The sequence below is a fragment of the Podarcis vaucheri genome (assembly GCF_965113315.1).
Source record: "Podarcis vaucheri genome assembly, chromosome: 4".
In the NCBI taxonomy this organism is placed as follows: Eukaryota; Metazoa; Chordata; class Lepidosauria; order Squamata; family Lacertidae; genus Podarcis; species Podarcis vaucheri.
In genome coordinates, this window is record NC_138762.1 from 9,817,218 (window position 1) to 9,834,556 (window position 17,339).

Genomic DNA, 17,339 nt, shown 5'->3' on the forward strand with positions numbered 1-17,339 from the left:
TAAGAATCTGATGCCTCGTTGTAGAGGAAGATCATTTGTTGTGGTGCAACAGAGCAATGTTTCACGCTGGCCAATATTGAGTGGTGGGGAGAGGAGATGCTTGCAGTTTCCAAGGCGACAAGTTAGGGAGAGGAAAGTAGTGGCTTAGGAATCTCGTAGGAGTACGGAGTGTTTTCCGGAGGAAACGGAATGAGGCAGCGGGGAGAAAACAAAGCAAGCAATGGATGGGGTCAGGTGGATCTAGCCCAGCGATGTGATCCCAAGCATGGGTCTGCTAGGGTCCCAATGATGGCATTACCCCTCCCATGCAATATTCCACCCAAGAAAGTGATACAGTTCATGTCTAGCGATGCGGAAACAGCTGTGGACCAGATCATTCCTTCTCTTCCCTTTCCAGGCCACATTTAAGAGGTGGATAGTCCCACCCCCTGTCCATTCCTGGATGTCATGGCGACACCGGGCAATGCATTTTTTGCCTGCGCGATTGGCTGATGGTTGGAGCTTGCAAACCCCATTCAGCCCAGCTGCACCAAACAGCTTGGGATCAGGATGCTTAGAAAATTGTCTCAACCCTTATATGCCAAACCAAGCACTCTGCAGGTGAGGGCCTCCTGCGGATGCCAGCCTATCAGGAGGTCCGTTCCACACAATGTAGGAATCAGGCTTTTAGTGTGGTGGCCTGCCCTTTGGAACTCCCCTCCCCTTGAATATTAGGCAGGTGCCATCTAGGTAAAAGGTAAAGGACCCCTGGATGGTTAAGTCCAGTCAAAGTTGACTATGGGGTTGTGGCGCTCTTCTCGCTTTCAGGCCTAGGGAGCCGGCATTGGTCCACAGCCGGCTTTCCGGGTCATCTGGCCAGCAGGACTAAACTGCTTCTGGCGGAACGGAACACAGTGATGGAAACCAGAGCGTACGGAAACACTGTTTAACCTTCCTGCCGCAGTGATACCTATTTATCTACTTGCACTGGCGTGCTTTCAAACTGCTAGGTTGGCAGGAGCTGGGACAGAGCAACGGGAGCTCACCCCGTTGTGGGGATTTGAACTGCCAGCCTTCCGATCGGCAAGCCCAAAAGGCTCAGTGGTTTAGACCACAGCACCACCCGCGTCCCTCAGGTGCCATCTCTAACCATCGTGGCTGGCCACCATTGCTAGCTCTCTCCTCCATGAATTTCACATGTCTGGACTGTGTCCTTGAAATCTGGAAATGATTCTTGCTTGCCTGGATAGAGAGAGGATTTGACAAATGTCTCTGCAGACTTGCCTATTCTACCCAAGTATAATAATAATGCAGTAGTACCCTGGAAGTTGAACGGAATCCATTCCGGAAGTCAGTCCAACTTCCAAAACGTTCGGAAACCAAAGTGTGACTTCTGATTGGCTGCAGAAAGCTCCTGCAGTCAATCGGAAGTCATGGAAGCCCCGTCAAACTTTTGGCTTCCAAAAGAACGTTCGAGAACTGGGACAGTCACTTCCGGGTTTCCATTGTTTGGGAGCCAATTTGTTCAGGAGCCAAGGCGTTTGAGATCCAAGGTTGCTGTTGTTGTTTAGTCGTGTCCGACTCTTTGTGACCCCCTGGACCAGAGCACGCCAGGCACTCCTGTCTTCCACTGCCTCCCGCAGTTTGGTCAAACTCACGCTGGTAGCTTCAAGAACACTGTCCAGCCATCTCGTCCTCTGTCGTCCCCTTCTCCTTGTGCCCTCCATCTTTCCCAACATCAGGGTCTTTTCCAGGGAGTCTTTGCTTCTCATGAGGTGGCCAAAGTATTTGGATCTGTCCTTCCAGTGAGCACTCAGGGCTGATTTCCTTAGGAATGGATGCGTTTGATCTTCTTGCAGTCCATGGGACTCTCAAGAGTCTCCTCCAGCACCATAATTGAAAAGCATCCATTCTTCGGCGATCAGCCTTCTTTACGGTCCAGCTCTCACTTCCATACATCACTGCCGAAGAATGCTCCAACTACCGCACAATTGCACTCATTTCACACGCTAGCAAGGTTATGCTTAAAATTCTACAAGGCAGGCTTAAGCAGTATGTGGACCGAGAACTCCCAGAAGTGCAAGCTGGATTTCAAAGGGGCAGAGGAAGCAGAGACCAAATTGCAAACATGTGCTGGATTATGCAGATCCAAGGTACGACTGTAATAATAAAATTACATTTGAGTCTCCGCCTTCCAGTGGGATATGGCTCTTGGGATGTTGTTCTGAAAGGAATGCGGACCTCCGAAAATGTTCCCCAGCCCTGCGTTAAATGGAAGTGAGTGCGGTGTGTCTGTGTGTGTGAATGTGGCCTCGTTGCCTTGGGACATCCTCTTTGTCTGCCTGCTTTGGGAAAATTGATCTGTTTGTCTGGATGCTTCAGCCTCTATATCTCTCTCTTTCTCTCTCTCTCTCTCCACGGCACGACTGATGCCAGCCATTCTGCCCGTTAGCAGATGGGCTCGGTGGCAGCCGCTCGGCTCTGCCGCTCTCCGCCGTTGCTGTGGTTACACGAGGGAAGCACAGGAGGCCTCGTCGTGTGAGGCAAGCCCGGGATGCCCCTCGCTGGCACGAAAACCAGCGGCTGCTACCCTCAGCCTCTCCTGTGTGGTCCCTTTCGAAGGAGGACAGTGATTCCAAAACAGCATGTTCGCCAAAGGGACCGCTGTTAGTGCAAAATGAAACGAAATGGGAAACGGACGGTGCGTGTCCCTTTTGTTGAAAGGACAAAGGAAGCATTTTGTTTTTATTCATTCAGTTTCATCCACTGGGTGGTTTGCAACACGAAAACACCAAAATTGCAAACAAAAACAATATCCCCTGCGGTTTAGAAAGGCCACGGATTAATTTTTATCGCCTTTGCACCCTGTTTTCCATAACGTTGTTTTTTCTCCCCTTCTCCTGCACCCTGTTTTCTATCCAATCATAACCACAATATTATAATCTGATTGCTTCTGTTGCTCATAAGCTCAAATCCTGCTTGCAAGGTCGTTGGACTATAGCCGGCTTCCTCAAACTCGGCCCTCCAGATGTTTTCAGCCTACAACTCCCATGATCCCTAGCTAGCAGGACCAGTGGTCAGGGATGATGGGAATTGTAGTCTCAAAACATCTGGAGGGCTGAGGTTGAGGAAGCCTGCACTAGAGTATTTCTTTAAGTATACCTGAAGGAGCGTTATACCTGCAGGAGTGTCTCCACCCCCATCGTTCTGCCCAGATGCTGAGGTCCAGCGCTGAGGGCCTTCTGGCGGTTCCCTCATTGTGAGAAGCAAAGCTACAGGGAACCAGGCAGAGGGCCTTCTCGGTAGTGGCACCCTCCCTGTGGAACGCCCTCCCATCAGATGTCAAAGCGATAAGCAACTACCTGACATTCAGAAGACATCTGAAGGCAGCCCTGTTCAGGGAAGTTTTTAATGTGTGACATTTTAGTGTATTTTTGGTATTTGTGGAAGCCGCCCAGAGTGGCTGGGGAAACCCAGCCAGATGGGTGGGATATAAATAATAAATTATTATTTTTATTATTATTATTTAAGTAGTCTGAAAAAGCCCTCCAGATGTATTGGGTCAAAGTTCCCATCAGCCCCAGCCAGGGAGCTGTAGTACAAAACATCTGTTGGGTGCCAGCTCAAGGAATCTGGAGGAGACCAAAGGTCTGAGGCGTGGAGAACAAGAACGGGAGAGTGGTTTCACTCATGTCTTCTTCACTTGATGATCTGACCCAGCGGAGAGCTCTCCTCGCGTACTTAAAAACGCCTGGGAAACAGCGGGTCAAGTTAGGGCTGAGTTTTGCAAGCTGGAAGGCAGGGCTGCTTCTTGCCCCATGGAGGAAATCTCACCCCCAGTCTTGCCTAACAATTCTCGCAAGCATCCGAAGGGCTGGCAAGACTCAATGGATCCCGATTAATCATCAGTCAGCTGGGACAAGGGCAAGGACATGGTATCTCCTCCCGACTTGTACTTTGGGCTCTGAACAATCATAAAACGAGGCAGCTTACAGAAGGCGGCGTTTTGCAACAGACTGATCTTTTAAAAAATAAAAATAAATAAATAGTCCTGCAGCCGGTCAGCTCCTGTGTCATGAACACAACAGGCAGCAAATTCATAAAATCAAAAATTGTAGAGTTGGAAGGGACCTAGGGGTCATCTAGTCCAACCCCCTGCAATGCGGGAATCTCAACTAAAATTCAAAAGGTAATGCTCACCCCAATGTTAAGTAGGGATGGCTGAGCTTTGTCAACATCAGTCACCCATTTCTCCTGTCTTAAATTGAGTTTTCCACATTTATGCAGCAGTTTGTGATTTCATTCTTTAAAGAAAAAACTCCATGAAAAGGTGCCGGTGTTTCGGTGCATGCCTTTTGTAGGCAGTTTTGTCTAATGTACACACTTTTGCAGGAGTTTCCCCTAATATATTGCAGGATCCGGGGGAGAGTCAACCAGGAGGACCCCTAGTTGTATATCGTAATTTTTATGTTACGAGCCAACCAGAGTTCTAGGGGTATAGGGCAGTGTACAAATTTAACAAATCATCAGCACCAACATTATTTCCAACAGCAGAATCAGGAGATTTGAAAGGATGTAGCCAGGTTTTGCAAGGTGGCGAAGCTCCTTCCCCCAGGATGTTGCAGATTGTTTGCAGGAGCTCAGAAAACTTTATTTCTTTCCTCCTCCTCCTCCTCCTCCTCCTCCTCCTCCTCCTTCTTCTTTTTGTTGGTTCAGGTATCATATATTTTAACCGCTGTTCCAGTCAATTAAGTTCTCAGAACAAATTCATACAGCAGCATAGGTTTTCATGTTTCCTTTTCACAGATCAGCAATCTTATCTTATCACAGTTGGATAGTTCTACTTTTGTTGTTGTTGTTTAGTCATTTAGTCGTGTCCGACTCTTCATGACCCCATGGACCAGAGCACGCCAGGCACTCCTGTCTTCCACTGCCTCCCGCAGTTTGGTCAGACTCATGCTGGTAGCTTCGAGAACACTGTCCAACCATCTCGTCCTCTGTTGTCCCCTTCTCCTTGTGCCCTCCATCTTTCCCAGCATCAGGGTCTTTTCCAGGGAGTCTTCTATTCTTATGAGGTGGCCAAAGTATTGGAGCCTCAGCTTCAGGATCTGTCCTTCCAGTGAGCACTCAGGGCTGATTTCCTTCAGAATGGATCAGTTTGATCTTCTTGCAGTCCATGGGACTCTCAAGAGTCTCCTCCAGCACCAGAATTCAAAAGCATCCATTCTTTGGCGATGAGCCTTCTTTATGGTCCAGCTCTCACTTCCGTACATCACTACTGGGAAAACCATAGCTTTAACTATACGGACCTTTGTTGGCAACGTGATGTCTCTGCTTTTTAAGTTCTGCTTACCTTTATACAAATTCAAACAGATTTGCTTTGGAGGCTGCAATGCAGGAAATATTATGGTATAGCAAGAATTTACTTCCAAGCCATAGAACAAATCTGCAACAAGCATTGCACTTGCAAGTTATCAGTTACAACAAAAACAGCTACTACAACAACATCAAGTCAATATGCTTGTTGAAAAGTTCAGAAATATGCCATTATTTTTTCCCCAACCACCAGGGGCAACTAGCTTCCAGGACTATACTTACCTGTTCAAAAATCAGGATGGGAAACAAACCAATTACCACAAAAGACGACTTTATTTCTTGGACAATGACCATCTGCATTTGCCAACTGAGAAGGAGAACCAAACTTCCCTGTTCAAAGCTAGTTCCTTTGCTTGCAAGGAGTTTCCCACTTTGACTCCCCATGTTTTTGGTGTTGGTGCTGACCTTGACAGCCCTAAACGGCCTCAGACCAGTATACCTGAAGGAGTGTCTCCACCCCCATCGTTCAGCCCGGACACTGAGATCCAGCTCTGAGGGCCTTCTGGTGGTTCCCTCACTGCAAGAAGCAAAGCTACAGGGAACCAGGCAGAGAGCCTTCTTGGTGGTGGCGCCCACCCTGTGGAATGCCCTCCCATCAGATGTCAAGGAAATAAGCAACTACAGTGGTACCTCAGGTTACATACGCTTCAGGTTACAGACTCCACTAACCCAGAAATAGTGCTTCAGGATAAGAACTTTGCTTCAGGATGAGAACAGAAATCGTGCTCCGGCGGCACAGCAGCAGCAGGAGGCCCCATTAGCTAAAGTGGTGCTTCAGGTTAAGAACAGTTTCAGGTTAAGTACGGACCTCCGGAACGAATTAAGTACTTAACCTGAGGTACCACTGTATCTAACTTTTAGAAGACATCTGAAGGCAACCCTGTTTAGGGAAGTTTTTAATGTTTGATGTTTGATTGTGTTTTTAATATTGTTGGGAGCCACATGGGCGGGGTATATAACTGCCCTCATCTTCCTGGGGTAAATGCCTCCTGCCTGGGCCCTGTTCTGAGGACACCCTTTCCTCCTCCTGACCAACGTGCTTTCCTTTCGTAGCACAATGCTGCATCGCGATCTTCGTCGGCCTCCTCTTCACCCGCTTCTGGCTGATCAGCGCTCTGTACGCGGCCTGGTGGGCCTGCGATTGGGACACGCCATCCAAAGGCGGGAGGAGAATCCACTTCATTCGGAACTGGGTAGCCTGGAGATACATGAAGGACTATTTCCCTGCCACAGTAAGTGTGGAAGATTTTGTGGAGGGTATTTAAAATAACCTTTGTAAAGAAACCAGAAACTTTCCTTTGGGGAATTACAGTCATACCTCGGGTTACAGACGCTTCAGGTTGCGTTTTTTCAGGTTGTGGATCGAGGGCCCGACCCCGCTATGTGAAATAAATACACATGGACACGTGCTATACGGTTAATGGGCAAGAAAAGGCCACAACTTTATTGATTACAGCAGTGAAAGGTATTGGCTTAGGCATTGGATGACTATAGGTGGTGGGTTTATTCACCAGTAGGTGGAGCCTGTTGATGCTAATCCAACTATAGGCTCTCCCCTGATGTCACCGGGGGTCGTGCCATGGCCTCCCGCCAAGCAGGCATCGGACAGAATACACGACCGCCAGATTCCTTTAACGGAATACCCAAAAATTGAAGGCATAGGCGATGGCCACACCTAGCCCTTGACACAGCACAACACACGAACCCAATGCCTAACCTACCCACCAATACCACAAAAGTTGTGACGATTGCTACGAGGTAGGCGAAAAAACCAAAAAGCCTAATGCCAAATGGAAAAATTCCTACCAGGCCCCCTGGACAACCAGGGCGACCAACCTAAGGTCCATAGCAAGGCCAAACCTAGACCCTGAGCTAAATGGGAGTGGAGAGTGGGTGACTCGCTGCGGGACGGCGAGGACTGAGGGGGAGGCGGAGCTGGCGCCGCAGCATTAAGCCGCTAAACACGCCCCTCGGAGGCACCTGGCTGGCTGCCTCCGGTGGGCATTGGCGCCAGCCGGCCAGGTAAGGAGGGGTAGGGGCAAAGGCCCCTGCCAGGGCGGAGTTCGGGCTCCCGCCCACAACCACTCCCCTCTCTTGCAGGGAGGAGAGTCTTTACGGACACTCTGAATCCCGGAAGTACCGGAACAGGTTATTTCTGGGTTTCATAGGTCGTGCATGCGCAGAAGCACTAAATCGTTCAAATATATGTGGGAAGTGTAAGGAAAAGGAGGGGACATTCTATCATATGTGGTGGGATTGTAATGTAATTTAAAAAAATTGGGAAACGATATACAACGAATTGAAGAAAATGTTCCATTTAACATTTCTTTAAAAACCTGAAGCATTTTTGTTAGGGATTGTAGGGAAAGATCTGCCCAAAAAGCTGAAAAACATCTTCATGTATGCAACAACGGCCGCGAGAGTTTTAATTGCACAAGGATGGAAGACTGAAGAAACCCCAACTAAAGAATCATGGTAAGAAAAATTGATGGACTATGCAGAACTGGCAAAACTGACATATAAGCCACGGGACAAGGATAACTGTGACTTTAAAGATGAATGGGAACCCTTTACAAAGTATTTGAAGACACAACAAAGCGAACTGGACTCCTTGGCAGGTTTTGAATAAACATTCACAAACTTTTTATTGATAATAATCAGCTAAATAGTTTTGAGGATCTATACAGCTTTGTAACATGCAGAAAAGAGCATTCTTAGAGAAACCCAAGACTGGAACTGAGGGAAGTCTGTGGGTGGGGGTGGGTGGCTTTTGTTTGGGAGGGTGGGGGGAGGGAGGAAAAATGGGGGGGGAATATAAGGATGATATGTTTCTGGATAATGTTTTGTTCTAATTTTGAATTTTAAAAGTTTTTTAAAAAAGAAAAGAAGTGCCGAATTGCAACTCACACGTACACAGACGCGCTGGTGCTGGTTGCGAACGCTGCAGGCTGCGAACGTGCCTCCCGCACGGATCATGTTCACAACCCACGTGTCCACTGTATAGGGACAGAACTATCTAAATTGTATAGAACAGGGGTTGGCAACCTAAGGCCCATGAGCCACATGCAGTCCATGGGGGTCATTTAACTGGCTCCCAAGCTGCCCCCGAACTGAGCCGCCCACTCACAGAGTTCCCACGCGCTGCGTTAAACCTGTTATGTATTGAAGTTCTCACCCTGGGCCAGCAGGGGGATACTGTAGATAGTTTTCCCTCAGGTCCACATATGCAAATAAGGGATTGAAAGTGACGTTCAGTGATTGGATAGTTACAGAAAGTTGTGACTGTTGCGTTCTAGTGGAGCTCTATATAAGCAGGCTGGCTGAACCCTTCAGTTCAGTTCTGTTCTGGCCTGTGAATAAACAAGAGCTGTTTGAAGAATCGCTGTGTTGTCTGATACGTCCACCCACAACTTAATAAAACCGGCGTGGGGACTCGCTTCCACAGCGCCGAAAAACACATCTGTGCAAATGCAGACGCCGGAAATCGCGGGCACACTCACTCACTCACTCACTCACACACACACACGATCCAGCACACGGCGGGATCTCCACTGGAGTGAACCGGCCCAGGCGAGGTAAACCTTGCTGACCCCCGGAATAGGAAGTTATTCATGTATGCTAATACAGCAGCAAGAATGTTACCTGCCCCCCAAATGGAAAGAAGCAGAAGTTCCAGCAAAGGAAGAATGGATACAAAAACATATGGAATATATGCAGAAATGGCGAAACTTGCCTGAAGAATTGGGACGCGGGTGGCGCTGTGGGTTAAACCACAGAGCCTAGGGCTTGCCGATCAGAAGGTCGCCGGTTCGAATCCCCGCGACGGGGTGAGCTCCCATTGCTCAGTCCCTGCTCCTGCCCACCTAGCAGTTCGAAAGCACGTCAAAGTGCATGTAGATAAATAGGTACCGCTCTGGTTGTTTCCGTGCGCCGCTCTGGTTCACCAGAAGCGGCTTAGTCCTGCTGGCCACATAACCTAGAAGCTGTACGCCGGCTCCCTCGGCCAATAAAGCGAGATGAGCGCCGCAACCCCAGAGTCATCCGCGACTGGACCTAACGGTCAGGGATCCCTTTACCTTTACCTTTACCTTTACCAGAAGAATAAGAAATCAAGATAACAAACTTTTTACAAAAGATTGGAAGTGGTTTATTGAATATTTACAGATCAATTGCAAACAGATAAAAACATTAGCAGGATTATTGTAACAACCTGCTGTTTAACAAGAGTATGTATTTAAAGTAGATAATCGAGTGAGCAAATTAAACGAATCTGGATATGCAGAAGATACATATGAAAAAATAACTTTAAACAACCACAGAAAGAGGGGGAAGGAAGTCAAGTTTTTGGAATGTCGAAATGATTGTAAAATTCAGGAAATGTATAAACCTGAAAGGTATAAATAAAAATTAAAAACAAACAGAAAACTTTTTTTTTTTAAGAGATTTTGCGGAGGGGGAGAGCTCTTTGCCCCTCCTCCCTTCCGACAGCCCTCAGTCCTTAGAAAAATTGCAGGGGTGAAATGGTTTCATCTCTCTTTTTTAAAAAAATATTTTTTATTAAGAATTTCAACATAACAATTTATCAAAAACATGTCCCCTCATTTCCCCCCTATTTTCCCCTCCCCCTCCCCCCCAAAGAAAAGATACCCCCCCAGACTTCCCTCAGCTCCTCTCTGTTTTTTTTCAGTACACATTATTCTCTGCATATTATAAAGTTGTAAAGATCCTTAATTTATCTATCTATATGTTACCAATAATAAAATTGTGTATGTTTATTCAAAACCTGCCAAGGAGTCCAGTTCATTTTGTTATTTCTTTAGGTACTTTGTAAAAGGTTCCCATTCCTCTTTAAAGTCACAGTTGTCCTTATCACGCAGTTTGTGTGTCAATTTCGCCAATTCCGCATAGTCCATCAGTTTCTCTTGCCACTCTTCTTTTGTTGGGATTTCCTCGTTCTTCCATCCTTGTGCTATTAAGAATTGTACTGCCATTGTCGCATACTTGAAAATGTTCTTCAGTTTCCTTGGCAGGGTCAATCTCTTTCCATTGTTGTTGTTGTTTAGTCCTTTAGTCATGTCCAACTCTTCGTGACCCCATGGACCAGAGCACGCCAGGCACTCTTGTCTTTCATTCATATATTTACAGTGGTGCCCCGCAAGACGGATGCCTCACAAGACGGAAAACCCGCTAGACGATAGGGTTTTCCGTTTTGGAGGTGCTTCGCAAAACGAAGCTCCTATGGGCTTGCTTCGCAAGACGACAATGTCTTGCGAGTTCCTACGGGGTTCCCCCCCCTTTTCCCAAGCCGCTAAGCCGCTTATCAGCTGATACTAAGCCACTAAGCCGCTTATCAGCTGATCCGCTAAGCCGCTTATCAGCTGATCCCCTAAGCCGCTTAACAGCTGAGCCGCTAAGCCGCTTATCAGCTGAGCCGCTAAGCCGCTAAGCCGCTTATCAGCTGATCCGCTAAGCCGCTTAACAGCTGATCCACTAAGCCGCTTATCAGCTGATCCGCTAAGCCCGCTAAGCCGCTAATAGCGCTAATCTGCTAAGCGGCTAATGGGCTTGCTTCGTAAGACAAAAAAAACGCAAGACGAAGAGACTCGCGGAACGGATTCTTTTCGTCTTGCAAGGCACCACTGTGTGTGTGTGTGTGTGTATACACATGATAAATTGTGCATTCAATGAAAAATGTATTTCATAGGATTGAAAGGTGACCACGAGGGTCATCTAGTCCAACCCCCCTGCTATGCAGGAATCTTTTGCCCAACGTGGGGCTCAAACCCACAACCCCGAGATACAGAATCTCACGCTCTTCCAAGTGAGCTATTGCAACTGGTCTGGCCCTCCGTGATAGTTGGAGAGGCTGTTATCCCCTAGTTGATGTTGGACTGCAACTCTCACCCTCCCTGACCATTAGGCATGCTGGCTGGGGGCGGGGCTGGAATCCAACATCTGGAAAAGTGACAGCTCCCCCCATTTCCCCCTCCCTTAATATTGAGCCTGCATGAAACCTGCCATGTGACACTTGTCCAGCAGGTGGCGCCCCACAACCAGTCTTGGCTCCAAGGAACGTCCATGCCAGTCTGAAACGTCAAAGACATTTTCCCTGTAAAATGCTGTAAAAGGATGGAGCGCTGTTAATAAGGGAGCTTTGAGAAGGATCACAGCAGCAGGGAAGGATGCAAAGTGCTCTAGAGATTACTATTAAACTACACAATGTTTGTGGGAGCCTGCAACCTGTGGGGAATCTTCTGGGTTTCTTGGGGTTTTCCTGTTGTTATTCTGTCTCTCACAGCTACAATAAACCTAGCATTAAAATTATGGACTGGACATTTCTTCGTCAGAGGGCAAACGGGCAAATTTAGCAGGGGATCAAATACTTCCTCTTTACCCCCCCCCCCACTATATAGTAGATTGGGAGATATCGGAGGCGCAGTTAGGTTAGCCAGAGTGGAATTGAGCTGGGAATCAGCTGACCAGCTCAGCTGATAAGAGCATGATGATGATGATGATGATGATGATGATAGATTTTATTTATACCCTGCCCTCCCTGGCCAGAGCCGAGCTCAGGGCGGCTAACACCCAATAAAATCACAGTAAAAGCATAATAGGGGGCAGGACACCAATTTAAAATACAGGTTAAAATGCAATTTAAAATGCAACCTCATTTTAAAGTAGCCAATAAATCAAGACCAAAGGGGAGGGAAACATAAGGGTCAGACTGAGTCCAAACCAAAGGCCAGGTGGAACAGCTCTGTCTTGCAGGCCCTCCGGAAAGATGTCAAATCCCGCAGGGCCCTGGTCTCTTGTGACAGAGCGTTCCACCAAGTCGGGGCCATTGCTGAAAAGGCCCTAGCCCTAGTTGAGACCAATCTAACCTCCTTGCGACCTGGGACCAGACCCGTGACCCATCTAGGCCAGAATCCTGTTCTCACAGTGGCACAAACAGTTGCCTTTGAGAAACCAACAAGAAGGATTCAAACCCAAGAGCCCTCTCCCCTCCTGCGGTTTCCAGCAACTGATATTCAGTTGACTCCAGCTGTGGAGGCAGAGCAGAGCCATTGTGGCTGGCAGCCATCAATAGCTCTCTCCTTTGTAAATGTATACAATTCTCTTTTAAAGCCATCTAAGCCGGTACCTGTTGTCTTTGTCCATGGAGTTTTCTTGGAAAACTCCATCTTAAAAAGCAGAGACATCACCTTGCCAACAAAGGTCCGTATAGTTAAAGCTACAGTTTTCCCAGTAGTGATGTATGGAAGTGAGAGCTGGACCCTAAAGAAGGCTGATCACCGAAGAATTGGTGCTTTTGAATTCTGGTGCTGGAGGAGACTCTTGAGAGTCCCATGAACTGCAAGAAGATCCAACCTCTCCATTCTGAAGGAAATCAGCCCTGAGTGCTCACTGGAAGGACAGATCGTGAAGCTGAGGCTCCAAGACTTTGGCCACCTCATGAGAAGAGAAGACTCCCTGGAAAAGACCCTGATGTTGGGAAAGATGGAGGGCACAAGGAGAAGGGGACGACAGAGGACAAGATGGTTGGACAGTGTTCTCGAAGCTACCAGCATGAGTTTGACCAAACTGCGGGAGGCAGTGGAAGACAGGAGGGCCTGGCGTGCTCTGGTCCAGGGGGTCACGAAGAGTTGGACATGACTAAACGACCAAACAACAAAAGCCGGTACCAATTGCTGCCTCTTGAGGCACGGAGTTCCACAGTTTAACTCTGTGCGGCATGAAGAAGGACTTTCTTTCACCTGCGCTGAATCTTCCTACATTCGGCTTCGATGAGCTTGATTGTGGCTCTCAGGGCTTTTATCTTTTCCATTCATCTTTACTTCTCTGGAAGGTGTTGATATCGAGCAAATCTTGTGTGGCTTCACATGAATCTCTATAGCACATTCAAGCTGATCACAAACTCTTCTTGGCTTGGATGGTGAGGCTGAGAGTGATGCTCGAGGGTGAATTTGGGTCCAAATCCATGTGAAGGGCTAACTGTATGGGGGGGGTGAAGTTGGGAGATCAAACACAAAGCCTTAAGGGACTTACCAAATATTTTGAGGTGCCTGCAATAAATGTAAATTTGCCCTTATTCCCTTATGGGGGACACAAGAACCCTTATAGAGTCCTTTGCAGGTTCTCCATCAGTAGGAGAGAATAAGAGAGGCCAACCAGAGAATATTGAGAAGCAAAGCAGCTAGGAAGCCTGATCTTTACTGAACTGTTGCAACAGGGTGCTCCCCCCACACACGAGAAGGAGGAGGACCCAGAACCAAGGTGTGTCCGCCTTTATGTAGGCATTTTAAATTGCCCTCCTTGGGAGTCCAAGACCACCCCCAGATACCTACATCACAGAAGAGGCGGTCTACAACAGAAATCTGAGTGCGTTGTTTTTACCCTGTCTGCCAGGTTACCTGTTAACGGTCACTTGACTGGATTACCTGGGGAGCCTGGCTCGCCCTATTCATACACAGACATACCCTTAAGACAGGATTTGGGAACAAAAAAACAATGGGGAGGCTCCCCCACCTCCTCCCTCTTGGCAGAGAAAACATTTGGTCAGTTTGGGAGTGAAAATGCTTTCAGCGTGGTCCTCCTGTGCTACTCCAGACACGTCCCATCGCGCCCTCTGGCTTAATCTATCGAATCGGGAGCCACGGGAACGGCAAAATCCCATACACCCCAACCAGAGACGACACTCCTGAGCTTGCTCTGAAGCACCCTGAGCTACAAGGTCTGTCCAGTCTCCTACAAACCCTCCTTTGGAGTGGGAAGGTGGAACTCGTAGAGGTTGGCTACGGTCAGAAGAAGAAGAGTTTGGATTTGATATCCCGCCTTTCACTTCCTTTAAGGAGTCTCAAAGCGGCTAACATTCTCCTTTCCCTTCCTCCCCCACAACAATCACTCTGTGAGGTGAGTGGGGCTGAGAGACTACAAAGAAGTGTGACTGGCCCAAGGTCACCCAGCAGCTGCATGTGGAGGAGCGGGGAAGCGAACCTGGTTCACCAGATTACGAGTCCACTGCTCTTAACCACTACACCACACTGGCTCTCAATATGGTCACCCCTATTCTTCCCTCTCCCCCTCCATTAGCTTCTTATTTTGGGTTGCTGCAGTCTGATTGGTCCTAGAATAGGATCCAGAATGCAGCAGTCTGATTGGTCCACAGGAGCCACCCAATCCAGCTCCAGGTAAAAGTGAATCCGCAACCTGATTGGCCTACAGGAGAATCCCGGAATTAGCCAATCACGTGGGGCCCATTGTGTAAATAATGTATATAAAGCAGACATTCTGGGGGAACTTCCATTCCTCTTCACCACTATGAGCTGAATAAAGAGCATGAAATCCACTCTCGACTCTGAATATATTTGAACCCGGAGCTGTCATTTTCCCAGACCAGTCTTTTGGACGTGCGGTTCTTCCATTGGCTCTCAAAGCGCCAATCAGGTGCCTGCCAATTCCAGAGGCGAGAGCTGGATTTCCTTGTCACTCTCCCGGTGTGGAGCTGTGTGTTGAAGGTTTCTTACCTGAGGCTTAGCCACTCCCGAGAGATTAACCAGAGCCCTCTAATCTTCCCATAATATCTCTGCGGCACAAACGAGGGAGTGTGTCTGGGGATAAAGAGGTGAAGTGATGATGGGACCTGGGCTCTCTGCCCAACCACCCTTTGCCAGCGTTAATCCAGGAAGTGGCGCTCCAAGACCCAGGGGCAGAGAGAAAGAAGAGACACACAAAGAAGATGGGATATCGGAAGGACTGTCACACAGAAGATGGAGCCAGCCCGTTTTCTGCGGCTCTGGAGAGAAGCACCATCGGATTGAGATACGACGACTGTTTATAGCCAGAGAAAATAAGAAAATATTCCTTTATGCTACAGGGGCTGCGAGAACACTAATTGCCAAAAATTGGGAGGGGGGAACAATACCGTCAAAAAGAGAGTGGCAAGATAAATTATTTGACTTTATTGAATTGGCTAGATTGACAGAAGTCATTAGGGGTCAGCCTGAGCAAAAATTTCAAAAAAAAGAATGGGGAAAATATAGAGAATACCTTAAAAACAGTGCCCTCAAATTACTACTTGGACTTGTTTTGATTAACTTCTGCAAAATAAATTATGGTCTAAAAGCTAAAAACAGAAAGAAAATGGGGTAATAAAGAACTAAGGAGAGATAAAAAGAAAACCGTGTTGAGGATGAAGGAAGTCAACTGGAAGAGAAGAAGAACTGAAATATTTTTTAGATAGATAGATTGTTGACTATTAGATCTGTGTAAGTTTCCGTATGTTACTATGTTTTATTTGTATTTCTTTGTTTTTTGTTTGGTTTTTGGTTGTGTATTATTAATTTTATGTTTAGTTTTATGAGTGTGTGTGTATGTGTTGTAAAATAAACTTAATAAAAAGTTTTTTAAAAGAGAGAGAAAACAACTATTTATGTATGCAACCATAGCAGCACGGATAAAAGAGATGTAAAGAAGATAAAGTCCCGACTAGAGAGGAATGGTTGATGAAGATGATGGACTATGCCGAAATGGCGAGAATGACCTGGAGAATCAGAAACCAGGAAGAGAAGAATTTTAAGAAGGAAAAGGGGGGGAATTATAATGTATTTAAGAGAGAACACTGCAAAGAACTAAAAACTTTGGCAGGATTTGAATAACGCTTGTAATGTGTTTGGAAAAAACCAAGGGGGGGGGAGGATTATTGAAAAAAAATAGAGAAAATAAGTGAAGCAGTTGAAAAAAGATTGATAATGGTAACCATGGAAGAGCAAAGGGGGGTCAAATGATTCATATTTTTTTAAATGATATTTATTAATATTTCACAAACAGTAAGAACAAATTCCAACAAATTCCAACATTCAAACTACAAAAGCAAAACAAATAAGATACACAGTAGAAAAACAGTTCATAGAAGAAAAAATAAAAAGTAAAGAATAAAGAATAAGAACAAAGAAAAAAGCCAAAAATCAAAACTGAAAAATAGATTAATATTTTCAAATCTTATATTTTCTTCACTAGTTTCTTGACCTCCTCACACCTCCCATTTTGTATTCCAGTTCAAATATTAAATTCAGCAAATCCTTACCCTCTAACATTCATCCTTACTCCATATGTTAATCTATTATTATAAATATCCATTTCCAATTATCAATCCCTATTTACATTTTCTTAAGCATCTCTTTACCAGTACCACTTATTTTCACTCAAACGTCATTTCAACATTCCTTGATTTTACAGTGCTTCTGCAAGTAATCTTTAAACTTCTTCCAATCTTCCTCCACCGACTCTTCTCCCTGGTCACGGATTCTGCCAGTCATCTCTGCCAATTCCATGTAGTCCATCACCTTCATCTGCCATTCTTCCAGTGTGGGTAGCTCCTGTGTCTTCCAATATTTCGCGATGAGTAGTCTTCCTGCTGCTGTTGGGGAATCAAATGATTCAATGTTGATGTTTAACGGTTGAATTTAAATTTGCAATGTTAAACTTAATAAAAAAGGTTTTAAAAAGAGAGAGCGAGAGAGAGAGATACGAGGAAATGGATTCTGATGAAACATCAGGAAGAACTCTCCCCTCCCTTCACCTAAAGTTCCAGGACGGGTTACAGCAGTACAACCAGGAGAAACAACACAATAATCCCCACCTCTGAGTGCAGGCAGGATAAGGTGGCCGAGAATATTTCATTTGGCCAAAGGCCTGCCTGCCGTCCCCCTTGCCCATCCCATTCCCAACAGCAAGAGCTGGACTCCTTCACCCACTTGCTTGCTTACCCTGAAGCCGCTTCAGCTCCTGGCAACCAGCACCGCCTGGTCAGCAAGAAACAACCACACAAGGCTTTGGTAGGCAGAGGTGCGAGAGGACATCAGAAGAGGGAGAGAAGAAAGGAAAGAGGGATGGAGGCCAGACCATAGCTGTCAACTGTCCCTTATTTGGCGGGAAACTCCCTTATCCCAGCACCGTGTCCCGCTGCTGTCCCTTATTGATGATGT

General features: G+C 46.7%; 1 protein-coding gene across 2 annotated transcripts in view; it reads left to right on the forward strand.

The window, feature by feature from the left end:
- Window positions 1-17,339, forward strand: part of MOGAT2 (monoacylglycerol O-acyltransferase 2) — a 47,563-nt gene that overhangs the window by 10,636 nt on the left and 19,588 nt on the right. For both annotated transcript variants that reach the window (XM_082219513.1, XM_082219512.1), the window contains exon 2: window positions 6,409-6,587. In XM_082219513.1, coding sequence (XP_082075639.1) covers window positions 6,409-6,587 — 179 coding nt within the window. The remainder of the gene's footprint in view (window positions 1-6,408; window positions 6,588-17,339) is intronic.